This window comes from Vipera berus, assembly GCF_964194415.1.
Source record: "Vipera berus genome assembly, chromosome: 14".
NCBI lineage: Eukaryota > Metazoa > Chordata > Lepidosauria > Squamata > Viperidae > Vipera > Vipera berus.
Window position 1 is genome coordinate 10,794,124 of NC_138217.1, and position 19,149 is coordinate 10,813,272.

At 46.6% G+C, this 19,149-nt stretch overlaps 1 protein-coding gene across 1 annotated transcript; it reads left to right on the top strand.

Moving 5' to 3' along the window:
• The first annotated feature begins 1,459 nt into the window (after nucleotides 1-1,459).
• DDX54 (DEAD-box helicase 54) lies at nucleotides 1,460-18,967 on the top strand. The gene is made up of 20 exons (XM_081338684.1): nucleotides 1,460-1,698; nucleotides 2,652-2,778; nucleotides 3,427-3,497; nucleotides 3,979-4,167; nucleotides 4,713-4,762; nucleotides 5,439-5,480; nucleotides 6,210-6,305; nucleotides 6,600-6,721; nucleotides 7,750-7,811; nucleotides 8,580-8,711; nucleotides 9,066-9,276; nucleotides 10,305-10,439; nucleotides 10,847-11,068; nucleotides 11,973-12,046; nucleotides 13,448-13,639; nucleotides 14,388-14,530; nucleotides 15,471-15,584; nucleotides 17,126-17,230; nucleotides 17,827-17,924; nucleotides 18,647-18,967. Exons 1-20 carry the CDS (start codon nucleotides 1,621-1,623, stop codon nucleotides 18,871-18,873), a joined length of 2,490 nt encoding a protein of 829 aa, XP_081194810.1. The 5' UTR covers nucleotides 1,460-1,620; the 3' UTR covers nucleotides 18,874-18,967.
• The last annotated feature ends 182 nt before the right edge of the window (nucleotides 18,968-19,149 follow it).

The following is a 19,149-nucleotide window of genomic DNA, read 5'->3' on the forward strand; positions in this document are numbered from 1 at the left end:
CCCTTTGGGGAAGGGTGGGGGGGCAGGAGGGGGAGAGAGATGCAGGTAAGCGGGTGCACGTGTGCAGTATGCAGGTGCACATTGGATACGCGCATGGAGGTTTGCATACATTGCATATGTTTGCGTAGATGCCATCTCCTTATTGGTCTATGTCTATTCTCTATTTCTGTCATTCTGTCTCTACCATCATTCTATACATCTATTTTCTATGTCTATCATTGTTTACATATCTAACTTCATTTGTCTAACTTCATTTACATATCTAACTTCATTTGTCTATCTCGATCACTTATCTATCATATCTATCATCTCTATGTATCTATATCATATCTATACGTCATCATCTCACTCGTCTATCTAATATCTATCATCTATCTCTCTCTGTCCGTCCATCCATTTCTCTATCATCCCTTTATCTGTCTATTTATCTATCTATCACCCTCTATCTGTCCCTCTATCTATGTATCACTCTATCATCTATCTATGTATCACTATATCTATCTATCTATCTATCTATCTATCTATCTATCTATCTATCTATCTATCTATCTATCTATCTATCTATCTATCACTATATCTATCTATCTATCTATCTATGTATCACTATATCTATCTACCTATCTACCTATCTATCTATCTATCTATCTATCTATCTATCTATCTATCTATCTATCATCCCTCTATCTGTCCCTATATCTATGTATCACTATATCTATCTATCTATCTATCTATCTATCTATCTATCTATCTATCTATCTATCTATCTATCTATCTATCTATCTATCTATCTATCCATCCATGTATCTATGTCTGTCTGTCTATCTATCTGTCTATCATCCTTCTATCTGTCCCTCTATCTATGTATCACTCTATCACTCTATCACTCTATCACTCTATCTATCATCCCTCTATCTGTCCCTCTATCTATGTATCACTCTATCACTCTATCACTCTATCACTCTATCACTCTATCTATCACTCTATCACTCTATCTATCTATCTATCTATCTATCTATCTATCTATCTATCTATCTATCTATCTATCTATCTATCTATCTATCTATCTATCTATCTATCTATCTATCATTTTATACCCAAAGTTTTAAATCATCTCTCTGCCAAGAAGCTCAGGGCATTGTATCCACACCTTGCCTCATTCTCACCTCCCTTCTATTGCCACACTACCTTTCCCGCCTTTGCGCACGTAGGCACACAACACACACTGCTTATATTTGTCCTAAAACTGAACTCTGGAATTTCCAACCAAGGACGGAAAAAAGTCCAGCCGCAGAAGGGCGATGCCAACGCAGCCAGGGCGGCGGAGCAAACCCGAAAGCACCTTCCCAAATCGGAAGAAGGGGCGACTCTACTAGTTTTCACTTTCGTTTCTCTGCGGAAGCTCCTTCTCCACTTCCGCCTCGGATTGACAAGCCGGGCCAGCCAACCGCAGGGGAAGGCAAGCGCGCAGGTGGGACTTAGCGCGCCACCCGCCCCGCCAACGCACCAATCCGAGGCCGTCTCTCCTCCGAAACCCCGCCCCGTGGTACTTCCTGGTTAACGCACGTGGCTTCGCCTTCCAGGGAAAAGAAAAAAAAAAGGTGTCTCGGCCGGAGAGCCGCGATGGCTCCGTCTTTCGGCTCCGGGCGGAGGCGGAAAAGGCAGCGTTGGTGCAAAAGCCGGGAGCCCGACGAGGATCAGGTATGGGAAGGTGGGCTGGACTAGCGATCCCATCATCCCCAGCCATAGCTGCAGTCCCAGCACCTGGGCTGCGGAGTCCAAGGTCTCCGGAAAGGATCGGGCTGGGGGAAGCCTAAAGAAGGGGGCTGCCCGGGGTCGGAGTTGTGGCTTCCCCGAAGTTGCTCGCTCTGAGCATGTGCGAGAAGGAAGCATGCTGGGAGTTGTGGTTCGAGAACATCTGGGCAGATGCAACCGTTCTTCGTACGTTTTTTTGTCTCCAGACCTTTAGTTATCTTAGCTGCTCTTCTTGGCACTTTTTCCAAAGTTATTGCAATGTGGGCACCAAAACTGGATGCAGGGGTGACCTTAGGAAGGCTTGATAAAGTGGTACAGCCATGGCAGTTCCCCAAAAAGGTCATCAGATGGGAGCAAAGATGCCTCTTTGCTCCCACTGGTGGGTTAGGGGTCCCCGGCCCCTGCAGCCCCATTGGAGAGAGTTAATGGCCCTCCAGCACCCTCTCTCTCATTGGTAAGGGAGGGGCCGGGGACCCCCATAAAAAAAAAGCCTCTGCTCAAGGGCTGCTCTCTCTCACGCTCTGCTTGCTTGCTCTCTCTTGTTGCTCTCTTGTGGGAATGATCCATGAGCTCAATCCAGGCATGGATGCCTCCATGCCAGGGAACTCTTTCTCTCTACTCTATCGTTAAATAAAGCTTCATCTGATTGCATCCCTGCGTGCTGCCTTTTTACTTGGAAGCACCTTAACGAACCATCGGTCTCGTGAGGCCATCTCACAACTAATACTTCACATGATCTGGGTGCAGTTTAGGTGCCCTTCCACGTCCCCCCAATCACTTGTGGTCGCCCCCAGGACGTTGCTAGAAGAGAAGCTGCCAGAACGGTGAATATTCCTACTGTAGACTGTCCCACCAGTCCAGATCTGAAAATTTCCATTTTTCTTTGGTTGTGTTTAAAGGACTACGAAATGCCAGAAGCTGCTTTCTCCAAGTCTGATGGTGCTTCCGATATTGAACCGGATACTCAGGAAATGGTTCGTGCCCAGAACAAGAAAAAAAAGAAATCGGGAGGTTTTCAATCAATGGGTAAGTAGTTGAGAAGGTCTGAACTGGATGTTTTAAGTCATGCCGTCCACATGACCACGGAGACGTCCTCGCACAAGCGCTGGCTCTTCGGCTTTGAAACGGAGATGAGCACCGGCCCCTAGAGTCGGAAACGACTAGCACACATGTGTGGGGGAACCTTTACCTTTACCTTACAGCTTTTTAATTTATTATTTAGCATTATTTAGCATCTACAGAGGTCATGCTATCACTGATACAGAATAATAACGACAAACTTCAGCTTTACATTGACATAATACTATAAACTGACCGTTTCTGTACCAACAAACCTATCTAATCGGTAAAGCCCCAAATCAAAAGTTGTATTTCCCCCCCCCCCACCTCTACTCTAGCAGAAAGTCCAGCAGAGGTTTCCAAGGAGAAACAAAAATAATTGCATTTTTCTTTAATCAAAGCTGGTAGTTTAGCCATCTCTGCTAACTCCCGTCAACTTTTGCAACCATTCATCCGTGGTGGGAATCAAAGGGAATGTGCCTTATTTTTTCTTAAATTTCTTCTGACTTTATAACAGCTTGTATGCTAGGAAGACCTAGCAGGTGGTTTGAGCTTGAAAAGAAAAGAGGACAATATCGCCAGCCTGTTTGTTTGTTTGTTTTTTCTTCTTCTTAGGTCTCGGCTATCCGGTGTTCAAAGGAATTATGAAAAAGGGGTACAAAATACCTACTCCCATCCAGAGGAAGGTGAGAACACAGCACCCTGCTATTTTTAGTAGTGTCGTCGTGTTATTTCTCCCTTAACTAGTTGGGTTATTTGCTAAATGCAGTGCTTTTTTTGTAAAAGAAAAAGGTGCCGGAACTCACACATGTCATACAACCCGCCTTGCCTACCCTACAAGGTTCCATCCAAAAAAGGTGCCGGAACTCCGTTCTGAGCGTTCAATGAGAAAAAAAGCCCTGGATATAGATAGATATAGATATAGATATATAGATATAGATATAGACAGTGCTTTTTTTGTAAAAGAGAAAGGTGCCGGACCTCACACGTGTCATACAACCCGCCTTGCCTACCCTACAAGGTTCCATCCAAAAAAGGTGCCGGAACTCCGTTCTGAGCGTTCTATGAGAAAAAAAGCCCTGGCTAAATGGAAAGCTGAGGTTTAAAAAGGGCAGTTGCTGCTACTGTTTTTCCCTCTTCCTCACTTGTTGTTGGCTTCTTCTGCAGACTATTCCTTTGATCTTGGATGGCAAGGACGTGGTGGCCATGGCAAGGACTGGAAGTGGAAAGACGGCTTGTTTTCTGATCCCCATGCTGGAGAAATTGAAGGCCCGCTGTGCCAAGACTGGAGCGAGGGCTCTCGTCCTATCCCCAACCCGGGAACTTGCTTTGCAGACTCTTAAGTTCACCAAAGAGGTACTTCCAAAATTCAGAGGGAGAAGTGGGAATTGAGGAACTCAAAAGCAAGGATTCTCCACCACGGCCCCATGAAAATGGCTGGAGTTCAACCTGTCTGTCTATGATGATGTTACCTAGTTGGGTCATGAAACATCTGCAAGAAAACCACCAAGCTCAGAGGGCACCAAGGACCCCACAGTCCTCCTCTTCCGCTTCCTCCTCTTCCTCCTCCTCCCTGCAAACTCTGCTCTCTTCTAGCACTGATGATGTTACCTAGTTGGGTCATGAAACGTCTGCAAGAAAACCACCAAGCTCAGAGAGCACCAAGGATCCCACAGTCCTCCTCTTCTTCCTCCTCCTCCTCCTCCTCCTCCTCCTCCTCCTCCTCCCTGCAAACTCTGCTCTCTTCTAGCACTGATGATGTTACCTAGTTGGGTCATGAAATGTCTGCAAGAAAACCGCCAAGCTCAGAGGGCACCAAGGACCCCTCATTTCAACCCACAAAGATTCTCCTTTATTGAAATGAAGTTGGCATTTAATTCTCCTTCCTCTTTTTCCTGCAGCTTGGTCGGTTTACCGGCTTGAAAACTGCCCTGATTCTTGGAGGTGACAGGTCAGTTGTGTGTTGATGTTCACGCTTACACGTGCAAATGTCTTTTTTTTTTTTTTGCTTAATAGCAATCGCGGTAGCACTCAGGCTGATATACTGCCTCACAGCGCTTAATTGTTCTTAATTGTTCTTAGCTTCAGAGCTTAAAACACGTAATAATTTTCAATAGATCTGCTTCTCTGAACCCAGAAGTTGGACTATATGCTTTTTATTACCTTTGACCATTGGCAAGATCAGGGTTTGTTTGTTTTTAATGTCGTACTTGGGGTGAAAAATTAATCTTGTGCCTGTAATGTTGACACACTAAATTGCAATTCGTATTTGCAATTTACGTTTCATTTCTTTGTTTTCAGTGCTTTAAGCTTTTCTAACCGATGGAATGGGAATAATGGCTGCTCACGTTTTAGAAAGATGACTGCACTGAAATCTGCGTTAAAATAATGCAACTTATCAAATTTATAACATTACAACAAAGGGGGGATAAAACTGGCTCTCTCTGTTTCTTTCCCTCTGGATCTAACACTGTAGTTTTCAAGGGCTGTATTGGCCCAGCTCCCTGTTGAAAACTACAAACAGAGATTTTATTCTTTTGTTTAATCACTTTTTGAACACGGAGGGTGTCTTCTCTGTTTAAGTAGCCTCTGAGTTGTTTTTAATTGCTTCCTCTTTTCCCTTCTAGGATGGAAGACCAATTTGCAGCTTTGCATGAGAACCCTGACATGTGAGTCTGGATTTTCAGTCAGGCATCTGAAGGCCCGAATGTAGGCGAGGGTGGCTAAAAACCACCACGAAATCCATTAAAAAATGGATTTAAATGACATAGACTAGGGTCAGGGGTAGGCAACCTTGGCTCTTTTATGACTCGTGGACTTCAACTCCCAGAATTCCTGAGCCAGCATGGCTCAGCATGGAAACCTCTCCCTTTTCCCTCAGCGTGGCTGGCTCAGGAATTCTGGGAGTTGAAGTCCACGAGTCATAAAGCGGCCTAGGCCTAGGCCAGGGGTAGGCAACCTTGGCTCTTTTATGACTCATGGACTTCAACTCCCAGAATTCCTGAGCCAGCATGGCTCAGCATGGAAACCTCTCCCTTTTCCCTCAGCGTGGCTGGCTCAGGAATTATGGGAGTTGAAGTCCACGCCTCATAAAAGAGCCAAGGTTGCCTACCCCTGGACTAGGCATACCCAATTCTGATTTAATCAAATGAAGGGGAGGACCCTATACCATTTCAGACACAGGGCTGTCCAGTTTCTTTTTTAAAATAAACCTCCAATGACGGAACACCCACAACTGCTGGAGGCAAGCCGCTCCACCGATGAAGTGGAATAATTAAATAAGTAAATAAAGCTGGATAGAGGGGATCGGGGCAACTCACTTTTGCCTCAACCCACCCACCCACCCCGCGCGAGAAATAATTGGCTCTTGAATCTGTGCCTTTGTGCTTCCCGTGCAGAATCATCGCAACCCCCGGCAGGTTGATGCACGTGGCTGTCGAGATGAAACTAAAGTTGCACAGCGTGGAATACGTGGTTTTTGACGAAGCAGACAGGTGAGTTCTTCCCAACCCCTCCGTAGGGGACTCTTGTGTTCCTCCATCTTGGGGGTGTGTGTGAGACACTCGACCCTTGCCAATAATTCCCCCCCCAAAAACCCCAACCTCATAGTTTGCTTGTATACGGTCTTGACTTAACGACCGATCGCTTAGTGACATTTGAAGTTATGGACGAGCTACCCCCCAAAGGGCTACCTTTTAGCTGGATCTTTGGCAGCGGTTTGGAAATCTGAGGCTGTCTAGTCTTCTGCAGCATCTCTTCTTACGATCCTCTTCTTCTCATCCCGCCAGGTTGTTTGAGATGGGCTTTGCGGAACAGCTGAAGGAGATTGTCTCAAGGCTGCCGGACGGTCGCCAGACCCTGCTCTTCTCTGCCACCTTGCCAAAGCTGCTGGTGGAGTTCGCTCAAGCTGGTGAGAAGATGGTTCCAGACTGGGTTTCTTCCCAAAGGATGGTTGGAGAGCTGGATGTTACGCAGGGGATATGCGTTGACGTGACTCTCTTTCTTGGCTTGATCCTGTCAAGTGTCTAGTTGGCAGATCCAGAAAAAGAAAAATATTATTTTATCAAGCGTATAAACTTTACTGAAGAAACCATACTGGCACAGACGAAACAAAACCAGCTCCAGGTTTCCCCTGCAAAAGTTAGCAGAGTTAATCTCCCCGCTTTCTCTATGAGCCACCCACCAGTCCACCAATCACTCCTGTTCATTTTGTTATGGGAAAACAGCGAGCCACACTGGTCCACCTGCCGGATGTGTCCTTCGGTTGGACATCCTCTCAATACTGATCCAGAAGTTAGAACATCAAATGAGAGATAAGTGAGAACGGTTAACCAGCGGAACGGTTTGCCTCTGGAAGTCACTGGAGGTTTTCAAGAAGAGACTGGATAGCGATTTGTCTGAAATGGTATAGGGTCTCCTAGTTGAGCAGGGGGCTGGACTAGAAGACCTCCATTCTAGATCTATGTTTCTATGTTCTAAGAAGAAATTTCCCACCAGTGAGAACAATTTATCGGGAACTACTTGCTTCCAGATGTTGTGGGTGCTCCATCAGTGGAGGCTTTTAAGAAGAGACTGGGTAGCCATTTGTCTGAACTGGTATAGGGTTTCCTGCCTGAGCAGAGGGTCAGACTAGAAGACCTCCAAGGTCCCTTCCAACTCTGTTACTCTATGTTCTGTGGTGTCAATGAATCCGCAGCCTTTTCTTCCTCTTGAGTAAGGGAGCTCAGCCAGGCATCAATGGCTGATGTTCATGATTGGTGATGTTACTTCTTGTCTTGCTTTCCTTTGAAAGTTGGCCATCCTTGGGTCTTGGAAGAACATCTGGGAAATGTCTCGGCACAGCAGTCAGGAAACTACTCCCCACACTTTTATTTTAGCCTCTTCTGCTGTTCAGTCTGCTCACCCCAGCGACTGACCGTGTCTTTCCTCTGTTCTTAGGTCTCACCGAGCCGGTATTAATCCGACTGGATGTGGAGTCCAAGCTGAGTGAGCAACTCAAGGTGGGAATGGCCAACCGTTCCTTATCATGGCCCACTTGGAATAGGGTGGAGTTGATTCAGTGGGAGAGTTGGGTGTCTGAGATTTTTTTTGGGGGGGGGGGTTAGCTCAGAAAACATTGTGAACATCCCAGTTCCTTGTTCCTGACTTAACTCCTCCAGGAAAGAAGTAAAAGAGGAGAGTTGACATTAAATCACCTACATCAAGATAGCACCATGAGAAGGGATAGAATTGTTCTTTATTGCAAGTGGTTAGTAAGCCCACCACTTGGAATACCGTATCCAGTTTTGGTCACCACGGTGTAAAAAAGAAGTTGAGACTCTGGAAAGAGTGCAGAGGAGAGCGACAGAGGATCAGGGGACTGGAGGCTAAAACATAGGAATTGGGAATGCCTTTATCTAGTGAAAAGAAAGGCCAGGGGGTGACATGATTGCAGTCTTCCAATATTTGAAGGGCTGCCACAAAGAAGGAGTCAGTTATTCTTCAAAGCAGCCAAGGGCAGGAAAAGAAGTAACGGATGGAAGTTCATTAATGAGAGATCTAACCTAAAACTTGGGCAAAATTTCCTGACTGTGAGAACAACTAACCAGTGGAACGTCTGGCCTCCAGAAGTTGTGGGTGCTCCATCACTGGAGCTTTTCGAGAAGAGACTGGCCAGCCATTTGAAAAGGATGCTATAAGCTCTCCTGCCTTGAGCAGCGGGATGGACTAGAAGACCTCCAAGGTCCCTTCCAGCCTTGTGATTCTGCGTTCTGACCCCCTTTCTCTAGCTCTCCTTTTTCCACGTGCGTGCCGATGACAAGCCAGCTCTTCTCTTACATCTGCTGAGGACTGCGGTAAAGCCCCAAGACCAGACCATTGTGTTTGTGGCCACCAAGCATCACACAGAATACCTGAAAGAGGTACGTGCGGGGACCCCGATGGCCTGGGGAAAGGAGGGGGTTTGTAGTCCTCGTGTAACGACGGGTCACTTCGCAGAGTTACAACGGACCGCTTGCCTGAAATTTGGGGAACGGGGGCATTTTCCCGTCGGGAGTTTGAATTGTCTCTCGGTGCCCAGATGAGAGCTAAAATGCATGCACTAAGTAAATAAAAAGGGAGGTGAAACTTTGGGTTAAGTTGTGGCCATAAGTTGAGGACCACCTGTATTGTCTCAAGCTTTGAGCATCACCCATCCTTCATATTTCTACAGCTTGCTGGCTTTTTTCCTGGCCTAATGGATGTATGGTTTTTTTTTGTTTTCTTTTGTTTTGCAGCTGCTGACGTTGCAAGGGGTGAACTGCACCAACATCTACAGCTCTCTGGACCAGACGGCTCGCAAAATCAACATTGGCAAGTTTGCTCATGGGAAATGCTCTGTGTTGATCGTCACCGATCTGGCTGCTCGTGGGATTGATATCCCTCTTCTGGATAATGTGATTAACTACAGCTTCCCAGCCAAGGCGAAGCTTTTCCTCCACCGCGTCGGTGAGTTCCTGGAGCCTTGCAGGGTTATTTTTATGATTTTGCTAACCGTCGTAAGGCAGGAATCTGCTTGTGGGTCCTTGTTGCTCTCTTAGCTTAGTGGTTTCCTTGCAGACGTTTCATTACCCAACTAAGTAACATCATCAGTGCTAGAAGGGAGTGGGGTTTGCGGATAGGAGAAGGAAAGGGGAGGAAGGGGAGGAGGAGAGGACCACCATGGGGTCCTTGATGCTGTCTGAGCTTGGTTATTTTCTTGCAGATGTTTCATTACCCAACTAAGCAACATCATCAGTGCTAGAAGGGAGTGGGGTTTGCGGAGAGGAGGAGAAAGAAAGGGAAGGAGATAGAGAAGGAGGAGAAGGACTGTTGGGTCCTTGGTGCTCTCTGAGCTTGGGTTATTTTCTTGCAGACGTTTCATTACTCAACCAGGTAACGTCATCAGTGCTAGAACGGAGTGGGGCTTGCAGAAAGGAGAAGGAGGAGAAGGACTGTGGGGTCCTTGGTGGTCTCTGAGTTGGCTTGTTTTCTTGCAGACATTTTATTACCCAACTAGGGAACATCATCAGTCCTGGTGTGTATGGAATATGCTCCGTTTATCGACAGTGCCTTGCCCTGCCAGTATGGCTAGGGTGTGTGGTCTTCTCCTTAGTAATTTCTTAATTAGGGTATTTTTTCTTCTTCTTGATTCTTTGTCTGGGGTTAATCCCTGCTTAGTGAGGTGTTGGTTGATGGAGCCGATGTGATTTGTTCCTTTTGTTTCCTTCTTATTTTTTAAAAAAACTGTCTCTTGAATGTGATTTATCTCTCGAGGAACTACCAAAGAGAAAACCACACCTCCACCCAGAACAAGTTGCTTTGGGGGGGCGGGGGGGACAAACCTCACCCTCACAAGCACTGATAATGTTACTTAGCCAGGCAATGAAACATCTGCCAGCAAACGATCAGAGAGGATCAAAGACTCCCCCCGTCTATGGTTGTAAAAGCCCCATTCGGAGCTCGACCCATTTTGACATTGTATCTTCTCCCTATAGGCAGAGTGGCCCGTGCGGGGAGGACTGGAACCGCCTACTCCCTTGTGGCCCCAGATGAGACCCCGTACGTTTTTGACCTCCATCTGTTTCTGGGCCGGCCTTTAGTCTTCGCCAGTCCTCATCAGAAGCCCACAGGTGAGTGTCCCCCAACTTACAACCATTTGTTTAGTGACTCTGCTCAAACTTACAACAGCTCGGAAAAAAAGTTTCAGCGTCCCCATGGATCTCGTGATAAATATTCGGGCGCTTGGCAACTGGCGGGTACTTCTGACGGTTGAGGTGGTGTCCCGGGGGGGGATCAGTTGATTCCCCCAATTGCGACCTTCCGACGAGCCCAGCAAACTGGGAGGCCAGATTCGCTTAACAACCGTGTTACTAACTTAACAACTTAACGGTGCTAAAATGAGGCAAAACTCTCTTTACAAATGTCTCACTTTGCCATGTAAATTTGGGGATCGATTGTGGTCCTAAGTTGAGGGCTACCTACACTGAATTTTCTCGAAATAACAGAACCCTTCTCCCACCCACCCACCCACCCCCAGATTCAGATGGAGTTTTTGGCCGTGTTCCCCAAGCCATCATGGACGATGAGGAAAGCTTGCTACAGACTGACCACGAGCGTTGCCTTGACCTGCAGAATCTCCGCCGTGTCTCGGACAACGCCCTAAAGCAGTACCAAAAATCCCGGCCAAGTCCGTCCCCCGAATCTATCAAGAGGGTCAAAGAAATGGAATTCAGCCTCGTAGGGATTCATCCCTTCTTCAGTGAGTTATTTCTGAAGGTTGTGAATTATTCCCAGGAAGTCTTTCTCCATTTTGGCAACTTGAAGATGCCTGGACTTCAACTCCCAGAATTCCCCAGCCAGCTGGGAATTCTGGGAGTTGGAAGTTCGCACTTCTTAAAGCATGCTGGCTGGAGAATTCTGGGAGTTGAAGTTCACACATCTTAAAGCATGTTCTAGGAGTTGAAGTTTGCATGTCTTAAAACAGGGGTGTCAAACTGCCGGCCCACGGGCCAGATGCGTCACAACAAAACCGCGCCCACCCTATTGCCGGCAATGGGGAAAAAGCTCTGATACATCGCGCGACGTCACGTGACGTTACGAGTTTGACATGCCTGTCTTAAAACATGCTGGCCAGGGGATTCTGGGAGTTGACCTTCGCCCATCTTAAAGCATGCTGGCTGGGGAATTCTGGGATTTGAAGTCCATCCACTTTATAATTGCCAAATTTGAGAAACACCGTTCCAAGAACCAGGCAAAATTGAATTAAAGTAAGGAGGGTTCTTTTTTTTAAACATTGATCCAAATTTCAGATTTCATGGATTTCGCCAATTTCATTCTCGGGTGAACGTAGTACTGTACATTTGTCTATATTTGTGGATCAGAATAATTTTACAACTGAGTTGAGAATTTAGGGAGAGTTGAGAATTCTCTATCATTGAGAGAATTCTCTATCATTGTTTAATTCCATCACATAAAGATTTGGCTGACATTGGTTGGTTTTATATTTGCTCACTTTGGGGTGGGCTTGTGTGAATCTAGTCCCTTGGTTAGAGAACTTTATGATCCATGCGTGTCTGGATTCCTCCAATCAGGAATAAACGTGATGTGGGAATGCAGACTTAGGCTCTCTGGACCACTAAACCCTCATTTTCGGTCTGTTTAAGGTTTGCGTTTTGAGGAGGAGGAGATGGCATGGCTGAAATTTGTGGACAGCATCAAAACGTACCGTTCTAAAGCGGTAAGTTTAGCCATGAACTTGGGGTCCCGATTTCGGTTCTGCTGTCACAATCCTTTTGAAGTCGCGTCACACCTTATAAAGTTGGCCCGTGTGTGCTCCGTAGTTTTTGCAGCCTGGCCCTGCAGCGGTTTATATTTTAAAAAATTATTTATATCTTGACTTTATTATTTTTGTAGCTGTCGAGGTGGCAGAATTATACCTAGTACTCTTTCCTCGTCTTACTTTTCTCCGCAAAAAGAACCCTCGGCGGCCGAGAGAATGTGATTGGCCCAAAGTTGCCCAATCAGCTTTTGTGTCTAAAGTGGGACTAGAACTCACCATCTCCTGGTGGGTTGGCCCAAAGTCACCCAGCTGGCTTTCACGCCTAAGGCGGGACTAGAAATCACCGTCTCCTGGTGACTGCCCAAAGTTACCCAATCAGCTTTTGTGCCTAAGGCGGGACTAGAACTCACTGTCTCCTGGTGATTGGCCCAAAATCACCCAGCTGGCTTTCCACGCCTAAGGCGGGACTAGAACTCAACTGTCTCCTGGCTTCTAACCACTAGACCAAACTAATTACAGAGAAACTGAATTTTGTGATCAAATTTGGGGGAAAGGGTGTCTCATTCCCAGTGAACCTGCTAAGTACCTCATCACCACAATTGGTATTATTTGCAGGATGCAGGTGAAGTTTTGAAAACTTGGCGTGGCTCCGCACGATGTGGGAATGGGGCTAGTGAATATTCCGGGTCCTGTTTGAGAGACATTTGATTAGCCAGGTTTTAGCCCTGTTTCCTCTAGGCAGGCTTCGTCCGTTTCATCCAGGAGCAGCTCTGACCTTCTGTAGACATTCCTACAGAAGCTCTCCTGAAATTTCGGTTGAATAGTCCTGATTGGAACCAGACCTCCAACCCTCTCTCGATAGATATCCTTGGGAGCCAACATTTTAGCCACCCACAATGCACCTGCTGAGGGCATTCTGGGGACTCGAGAGCAGCTAAGGAGGATGCTGAGAAAAGGATGGTTACCCAACGCCTGGGTCCCAGTTTTTTTTATATTATTTTAATTCCATTTATATCCCGCCCTTCTCCGAAGACTCAGGGCGGCTTACAAGCTTAGCTGTAGCCTTCATTCTATGTATATGCCTGCTTATTAGGGCTTTCACACACACCCCCAAGCGGCATTATTACAAAGTCAGCTTAATTGCCCCCAACAATCTGGGTCCTCATTTTACCCACCTCGGAAGGATGGAAGGCTGAGTCAACCTTGAGCCTGGTGGGACTCGAACCTGCACTAATTGCAGGCAGCTGGTGTTACTTAAGGAGGCATTAGCCCACTGCTCCACCAAGGCTCTGGTGAACCTTGATCCTCCCTAGCCTGATTTTCAGAGAAGTGTTTCTGATCGCCGCTCTTTTTCATTAGACCATCTTTGAAATCAACGCTACCAACAAAACTCTGGCCAGCGACGTCATGCGGGCTAAACGGATCCGCGACCGGCAATTAATTGACCGGCACCAGCGGAAACAGGAGGAAAGGTTGTCCTTGGCTGCTGTGCGAGCTCAAGAAGTGGCTGTCGCAGAAAAACCGACGGAAGACGGAGAAGACCATATTCAGGTAGAACAACGGAAGACAAATGACTCGTGCGTCTTAAGAGTGATGCTCTTTTTACTTATGGAGATGTTGCTCAAAGGGACATAGCCAATGGCTTAATAGAATGATAGGGTAACAGAGTTGGAAGGGGCCTTGGAGGCCTTCTAGTCCAACCTCCCTGTTCAAGCAGGAGACCCTGTACCATGTCAGACAAATGGCTGTGCAGTCTCCTCTTAAAAGCCTTCGGTGATGGAGCACCCACAACATCTGGAGGCAAAGCTGTTCCACTGTTTAATTGTCCTCACTGTCAGGAAATTTCTCCTTAGTTCCAGGTTGCTTCTCTCCTTGATGAGTTTCCATCCGTTGTTTCTTGTCCTGCCTTCAAGCGCTTTGGAGAATAAGGGAAAAGTTAAGGGCTGGCAGCCCAGATCTGCATCTTTGCTCGTTTCTGTAAATACATTTAACTTCCATTGCGCTTTTCTGTGTTTAATGATCTACCTCAAAGAACCGAAATGCTGTAATTTACCTTCCCGTCTGGAGTTAAGCTTTTCCACTGATTAATTCTTCTCACTGTTAGGAATTTTCTCCTTAGTTCTAGGTTGGATCGCACTTTTCTTCTTGTCCTGCCTTCAGGTGCTTTGGAGCATTAGGTGGACCCCCTCTTCTTTGGGGCAGCTCCTTAGGTATTGGAAGACTGCTATCATGTCACACGCCCTGGTTCTTCTCTTCTCCGGGACCTTCTCTAATTTGTTCTCCTGAATTTCCGCACCAGGGTGTCTTCTCCAGCGTGGTGGGAAAGAAACGAAAGCATCTTCCGGCAGAAAGCAGAGCGGTGAAGAAGAGGAAGCCGTTAGCGAAGGAGGAGAAGGAGTTTTATGTGCCTTATCGACCCAAGGACTTTGCTTCAGAGCGGGGGTATGTACAGTATCCAGGCCGGGGCTGGTGGGCACACATCAAACCCCTTACTTAGGGGGAAAGAACCTCAGTTACAACGGAGAACCATGATAGTCGTTGGGTTGCTGGCTTTCTTGGTTCCTTGTTTCCCAATTTCCCCCCAAAAAATATTTAAAAGACTTTTATTTGGGCAACCAGCCACTAGCGTCTTGATTTTCAAGAAGTCCTTTGTGGCCCACATCAGCTATGTCTCTTAAATAAAAATAAGGGGGAATAATTTGGAAATAGGCTGACCTGCCCTGCCGGAGTTGTGGCAATAGACAACATCTTGGACAATAGAACTAGCAAGGGGGAAGCTCCTGTGTCCTGATAAAAGTGTGTTTAGTGTCCATTGTGGCAGCTGCTCTATGACAAGCAGGCCTCTTTCTGAAAGGCAGCCATCTTGTAAATGCACTCACACCATGCTACCCAGCCCTCACTCTCTGTTGGTTCAGAAAGAATCCCAGGGGTTCAAACTCTCTCACTTCCCAAACAAAAAAGGGGATCGATCGCCTATCAGACAGTAAGGAACCCCCTAGGGCACTGTTTCCTTGGCAACTTTAAGACCTGTGGATTTCAACTAGCAGAATTCCCTAGCCAGACCTGATAGCTAGGGAATTCTGGGGTTTGAAGTCCACAGGTCTTAAAACATGCAAGCTGGGGGATTCTGGGAGTCGAAGTCCACAGGTCTTAAGCTTGCTGGGGAATTCTGGGGGTTGAAGTCCACAGGTCTTAAAGAAGCTGGCTGGGGAATTCTGGGAGTTGAGGTCCACAGGTCTTAAAGATGGCTGGGGAATTCTGGAGGTTGAAGTCCACAGATCTTAAAGTTTGGGAAACATTGTGCTAGAGAGTCACTTACGCAGGATCTCCAAAACACACAAGAGGGCAACTGCTGGAAGAAACAATTTCCTCAATTTTGCAGGCTTTGTGTTGGAGGGGAAGGCACCGCCTTTGAACAGCAGGCCTCCGCAGCAGTCCTTGACTTAATGGGCGACGAGGACAGGAATCTAAACAAGAACAAAAAGCTTTTGAAATGGTGAGTCACCTACCGGCCAAGCAATTTTTTGCTGGTTTCTCCTCTTTCCTGTCCCCAAAAGACCCAGGTAAGAATGTACTTCTGGTTCCTCATATTTGATATGTGAAGAAAAAAGGAAGTCATTTCTGTTCCTAAAACCCTTTATGCTTGCGGAGCGTTTCTGCCTGCAGCAGGCTTTTGCCCCTGTTTGATCTCGCGACATCAAAGACAGGTCAATCTGATTGGTGCTTGGAGACGAGGAGGAGGAGAACCAAGGCCTGTAGCCTGGACTGGGAAAGAAACGCCGGGGAACAATGGCTGTATTGTCAAAAGAGTTTGTAAGGACTTGTCCGTCTAAGCACCGGGATCGGTTTGATTTGCTTGTCTTTGTTTGAAAGACTCACGGTTGACTGAGCACGTCAAAACGGTTTCTGAGAATGGAACTGCAGCTAATTCTTTTCCTGTTTGGGGCACCGTAAAGTTTAGCAGACAATATTAATGAGATTTAAATCTGAGTTTGTCTTACATTAGTTTTTATACTTCTCTTTTTACTTGGCTGCAAGAGAGAACAGCTAATAAAGGGTGCTTCAGAATAACAGTTGGAAGGGACCTTGGAGGTCTTCTAGTCCAACCCCCTGCTCAGGCAGGAAACCCTATACCACTCTAGACAAATGGTTATCCAATCTTTTCTTAAAAGCCTCCAGAGTTGGAGCAGCCGCAGCTTCTGAAGGCAAGCAGTTCCACTGGTTAATTGTTCTCACTGACGGGAAATTCCCCCTTAGTTCTAGGTTGCTTCTCTCCTTGATTAATTTCCATCCATTACTTCTTGTCCTGCCTTCTGGTGCTTTGGAGAATATTTTTTATTTTTATTTTATTTTAATTCCATTTATATCCCGCCCGAAGACTCAGGGCGGCTTACAAGCTTAGCAGTAGCTTCATTCAATGTATATGCCTGCTTATTAGGGCTTTCACACACACACACCCCAAGCGGCATTATTACAAAGTCAGCTTAATTGCCCCCAACAATCTGGGTCCTCATTTTACCTACCTCGGAAGGATGGAAGGCTGAGTCAACCTTGAGCCTGGTGGCTCAAGTTTGACTCCCTCTTCTTTGGGGCAGCCCCTCAAATATTGAAATACTGCTATCACGTCACCCCTAGTCCTTCCTTTCACTAGACTAGACATATCCAATTCCTGCAACTGGGGAACCACATGATCCCAGGACACTGCAGCCATCATACACACATGCCAGTTGGCCAGCATGCAAATTTTGGTCCTGTGACTGAAAAGGATGCTGCAAGGATTGTGTGAAAAAACAGCTGTTCAGTCACTTTTTTCAGCATTGTTGTTACTTCGAGCAGTCCCTAAACAAACGGTTGTAAGTCGAGAACTGCCTGTACGTTCTTCCATTGTTGGCTGTGTTGCGCCCACCTGTAGGATATTTCGATGTAGGAAGTGATCTGTATTTTCCATTGGCCAATCCTCTGTCTAGCCGATCCTTCCCTTAAGAAGTAATCTCTCCTAACTTCCTTGCTCTATTTTTTCCCCCCCTTCTCCTATAGGGATCGGAAACGGAAACGATTTGTCGGGCAAAAGGGTCAGGAGGATAAGAAGAAGATCCGTACGGAGAGCGGCGCTTACATCAACAGCTCCTACAAAACCAACCTGTATCCTTCCGTTTCATTCCAGGAAAAGTCTTAATCTTGGTCTAGCTAAGATTCGACCATGATTTGCCATATATAATTCAAAAAGAAAGAAAGAAAGAAAGAAAGAAAGAAAGAAAGAAAGAAAGAAAGAAAGAAAGAAAGAAAGAAAGAAAGAAAGAAAGAAAGAGAAAAGAAGAAAGGAAGAAAGGATTGAAGGAAGAAAGAAGGAAGGAAGGAAGGAAGGAAGGAAGGAAGGAAGGAAGGAAGGAAGGAAGGAAGGAAGGAAGGAAAGCAGTTGGCATGCTGGGAGTTGAAGTCTTAAAGTGGCTACGTTTGGAGACCCCTGTGTTTTTCTCAATCGTGGCCATTTTAAAAGGTCTAGACTTGGCTGGGGAATTCTGGGAGTTGAAGTCCAGACTACTTAAAATGACTAAGCTGCTTTAAACAAGCTTAGAAGGTCCAGTGGGCGCTAAGAATCCACCTTCATTCTTCATCCCACATGCATTTTCACCCAGGTGGGTGGGGTAGGCAAAGAAAACAATGGGGTTGTTGAGTACTATCTGTTGTTGGGCTACTCTGCAAGACTCGCGTAGCTTGGATTTCTTATTCAGCCCCAGCTATGACAAATGGAAAAAGAGAAATAAGATTGACGAACAGGATTCGGACACGGAGGCTGGGGGCGATCCGAGGAGCAGGAAGAGGCAGAAGGGCAGAGGTGAGCTTTGAGAGAAAAGAGTTATCAAGCTCTCCACTTTCTGTTTTCAGCAGCTGCAATATTTGTCCGAATATCCCAGAGGTGCTTTTTCAAAAGGCAACTGGACTTACTTCGTTTTGTTTGGAGATGTTTAGATCCAGGTGGCTTCTCTCCTTGATGAGTTTCCATCCGTTGCTTCTTGTCCTGCCTTCAGGGGCTTTGGAAAATAAGTTGACACCCACCCACCCTTCTTCTTTGTGGCAGCCCCTCAAATATTGGAATCCTGCTGTCAGGTCACACACACACACACCCAGTAGTCCTCTTCATCAGGCTACACAGGGCAGCTCAGTTCTTCAGAACTGAAGCAGCTTCTTGGATAAGACACGAAACATCCTCAAGACAAAAAAAACCCAAGAAAAGTCCAGTTACCTTTGGGACAACCCTGGCCTGGATGATTGAGGTTCTGCAGAGACATGTGATCGCAGGGTGCTGCAACCGATTGTAAGTGTGAGCCAGTTGCCAATTGCCCACATTGTGGTCATGCAACTATGGGGTTCCTGAGGCAGCCAGCGCTCTTAGCACAGGTGATACCCACCGTTCATTCAGTCTCCTCGTAACTTCGCACGAAAGGGCGTACGTCAACTACCTCTAACACGGTTCCATCATTCTGGGCCCGGCTGCCCGCCTCCCCAATTCAAACTCCAACCCAACCTTCTTGTTGTTGTTGTTGTTCCCTTCCAAAGGGTCCCAGCCGGCCGCCTCCTCTTCCCAACGAGGCAAGGTTCGCTCCGAGCTGAAAACCAAGGAACAGATCTTCAAGCAAAGGAAAAAGGCCTCCAAGCAACGTTTCCTGCAGGGCGGAGGGTTGAAGCGCTTGAAATCCCGGAACCGGCAACGCGTGCGAGAAATGCGCCAGACGGCTTTCGGCCGCGGGGGTGTCAAGAAAGGCAAGCTGCGGAAACGGATGTAGAAGCCCCGTGTCTGTCCAGGACGCTGGCTTGTGGCCGCCGAGTCCCATTTATTTACTGTGTAAACTCTGGGTCTAAAAATAAAATAAAGGTGAAAGAGTTTCAGCGTCTGGCTGCATCATTTGGAACGGCTCCCCTTATCGTGCTATATCCGATGCTTTCCTCTCTTTTGTTTTGCCTTTTAAAAAATTAGTTTGGAGATTTGCCTCAGGTTTTTTTTAGCCAAACTGGCCCCTAGTGAACCATTGGTTCACTTAATGAACGCTGCAAAAAAGGTA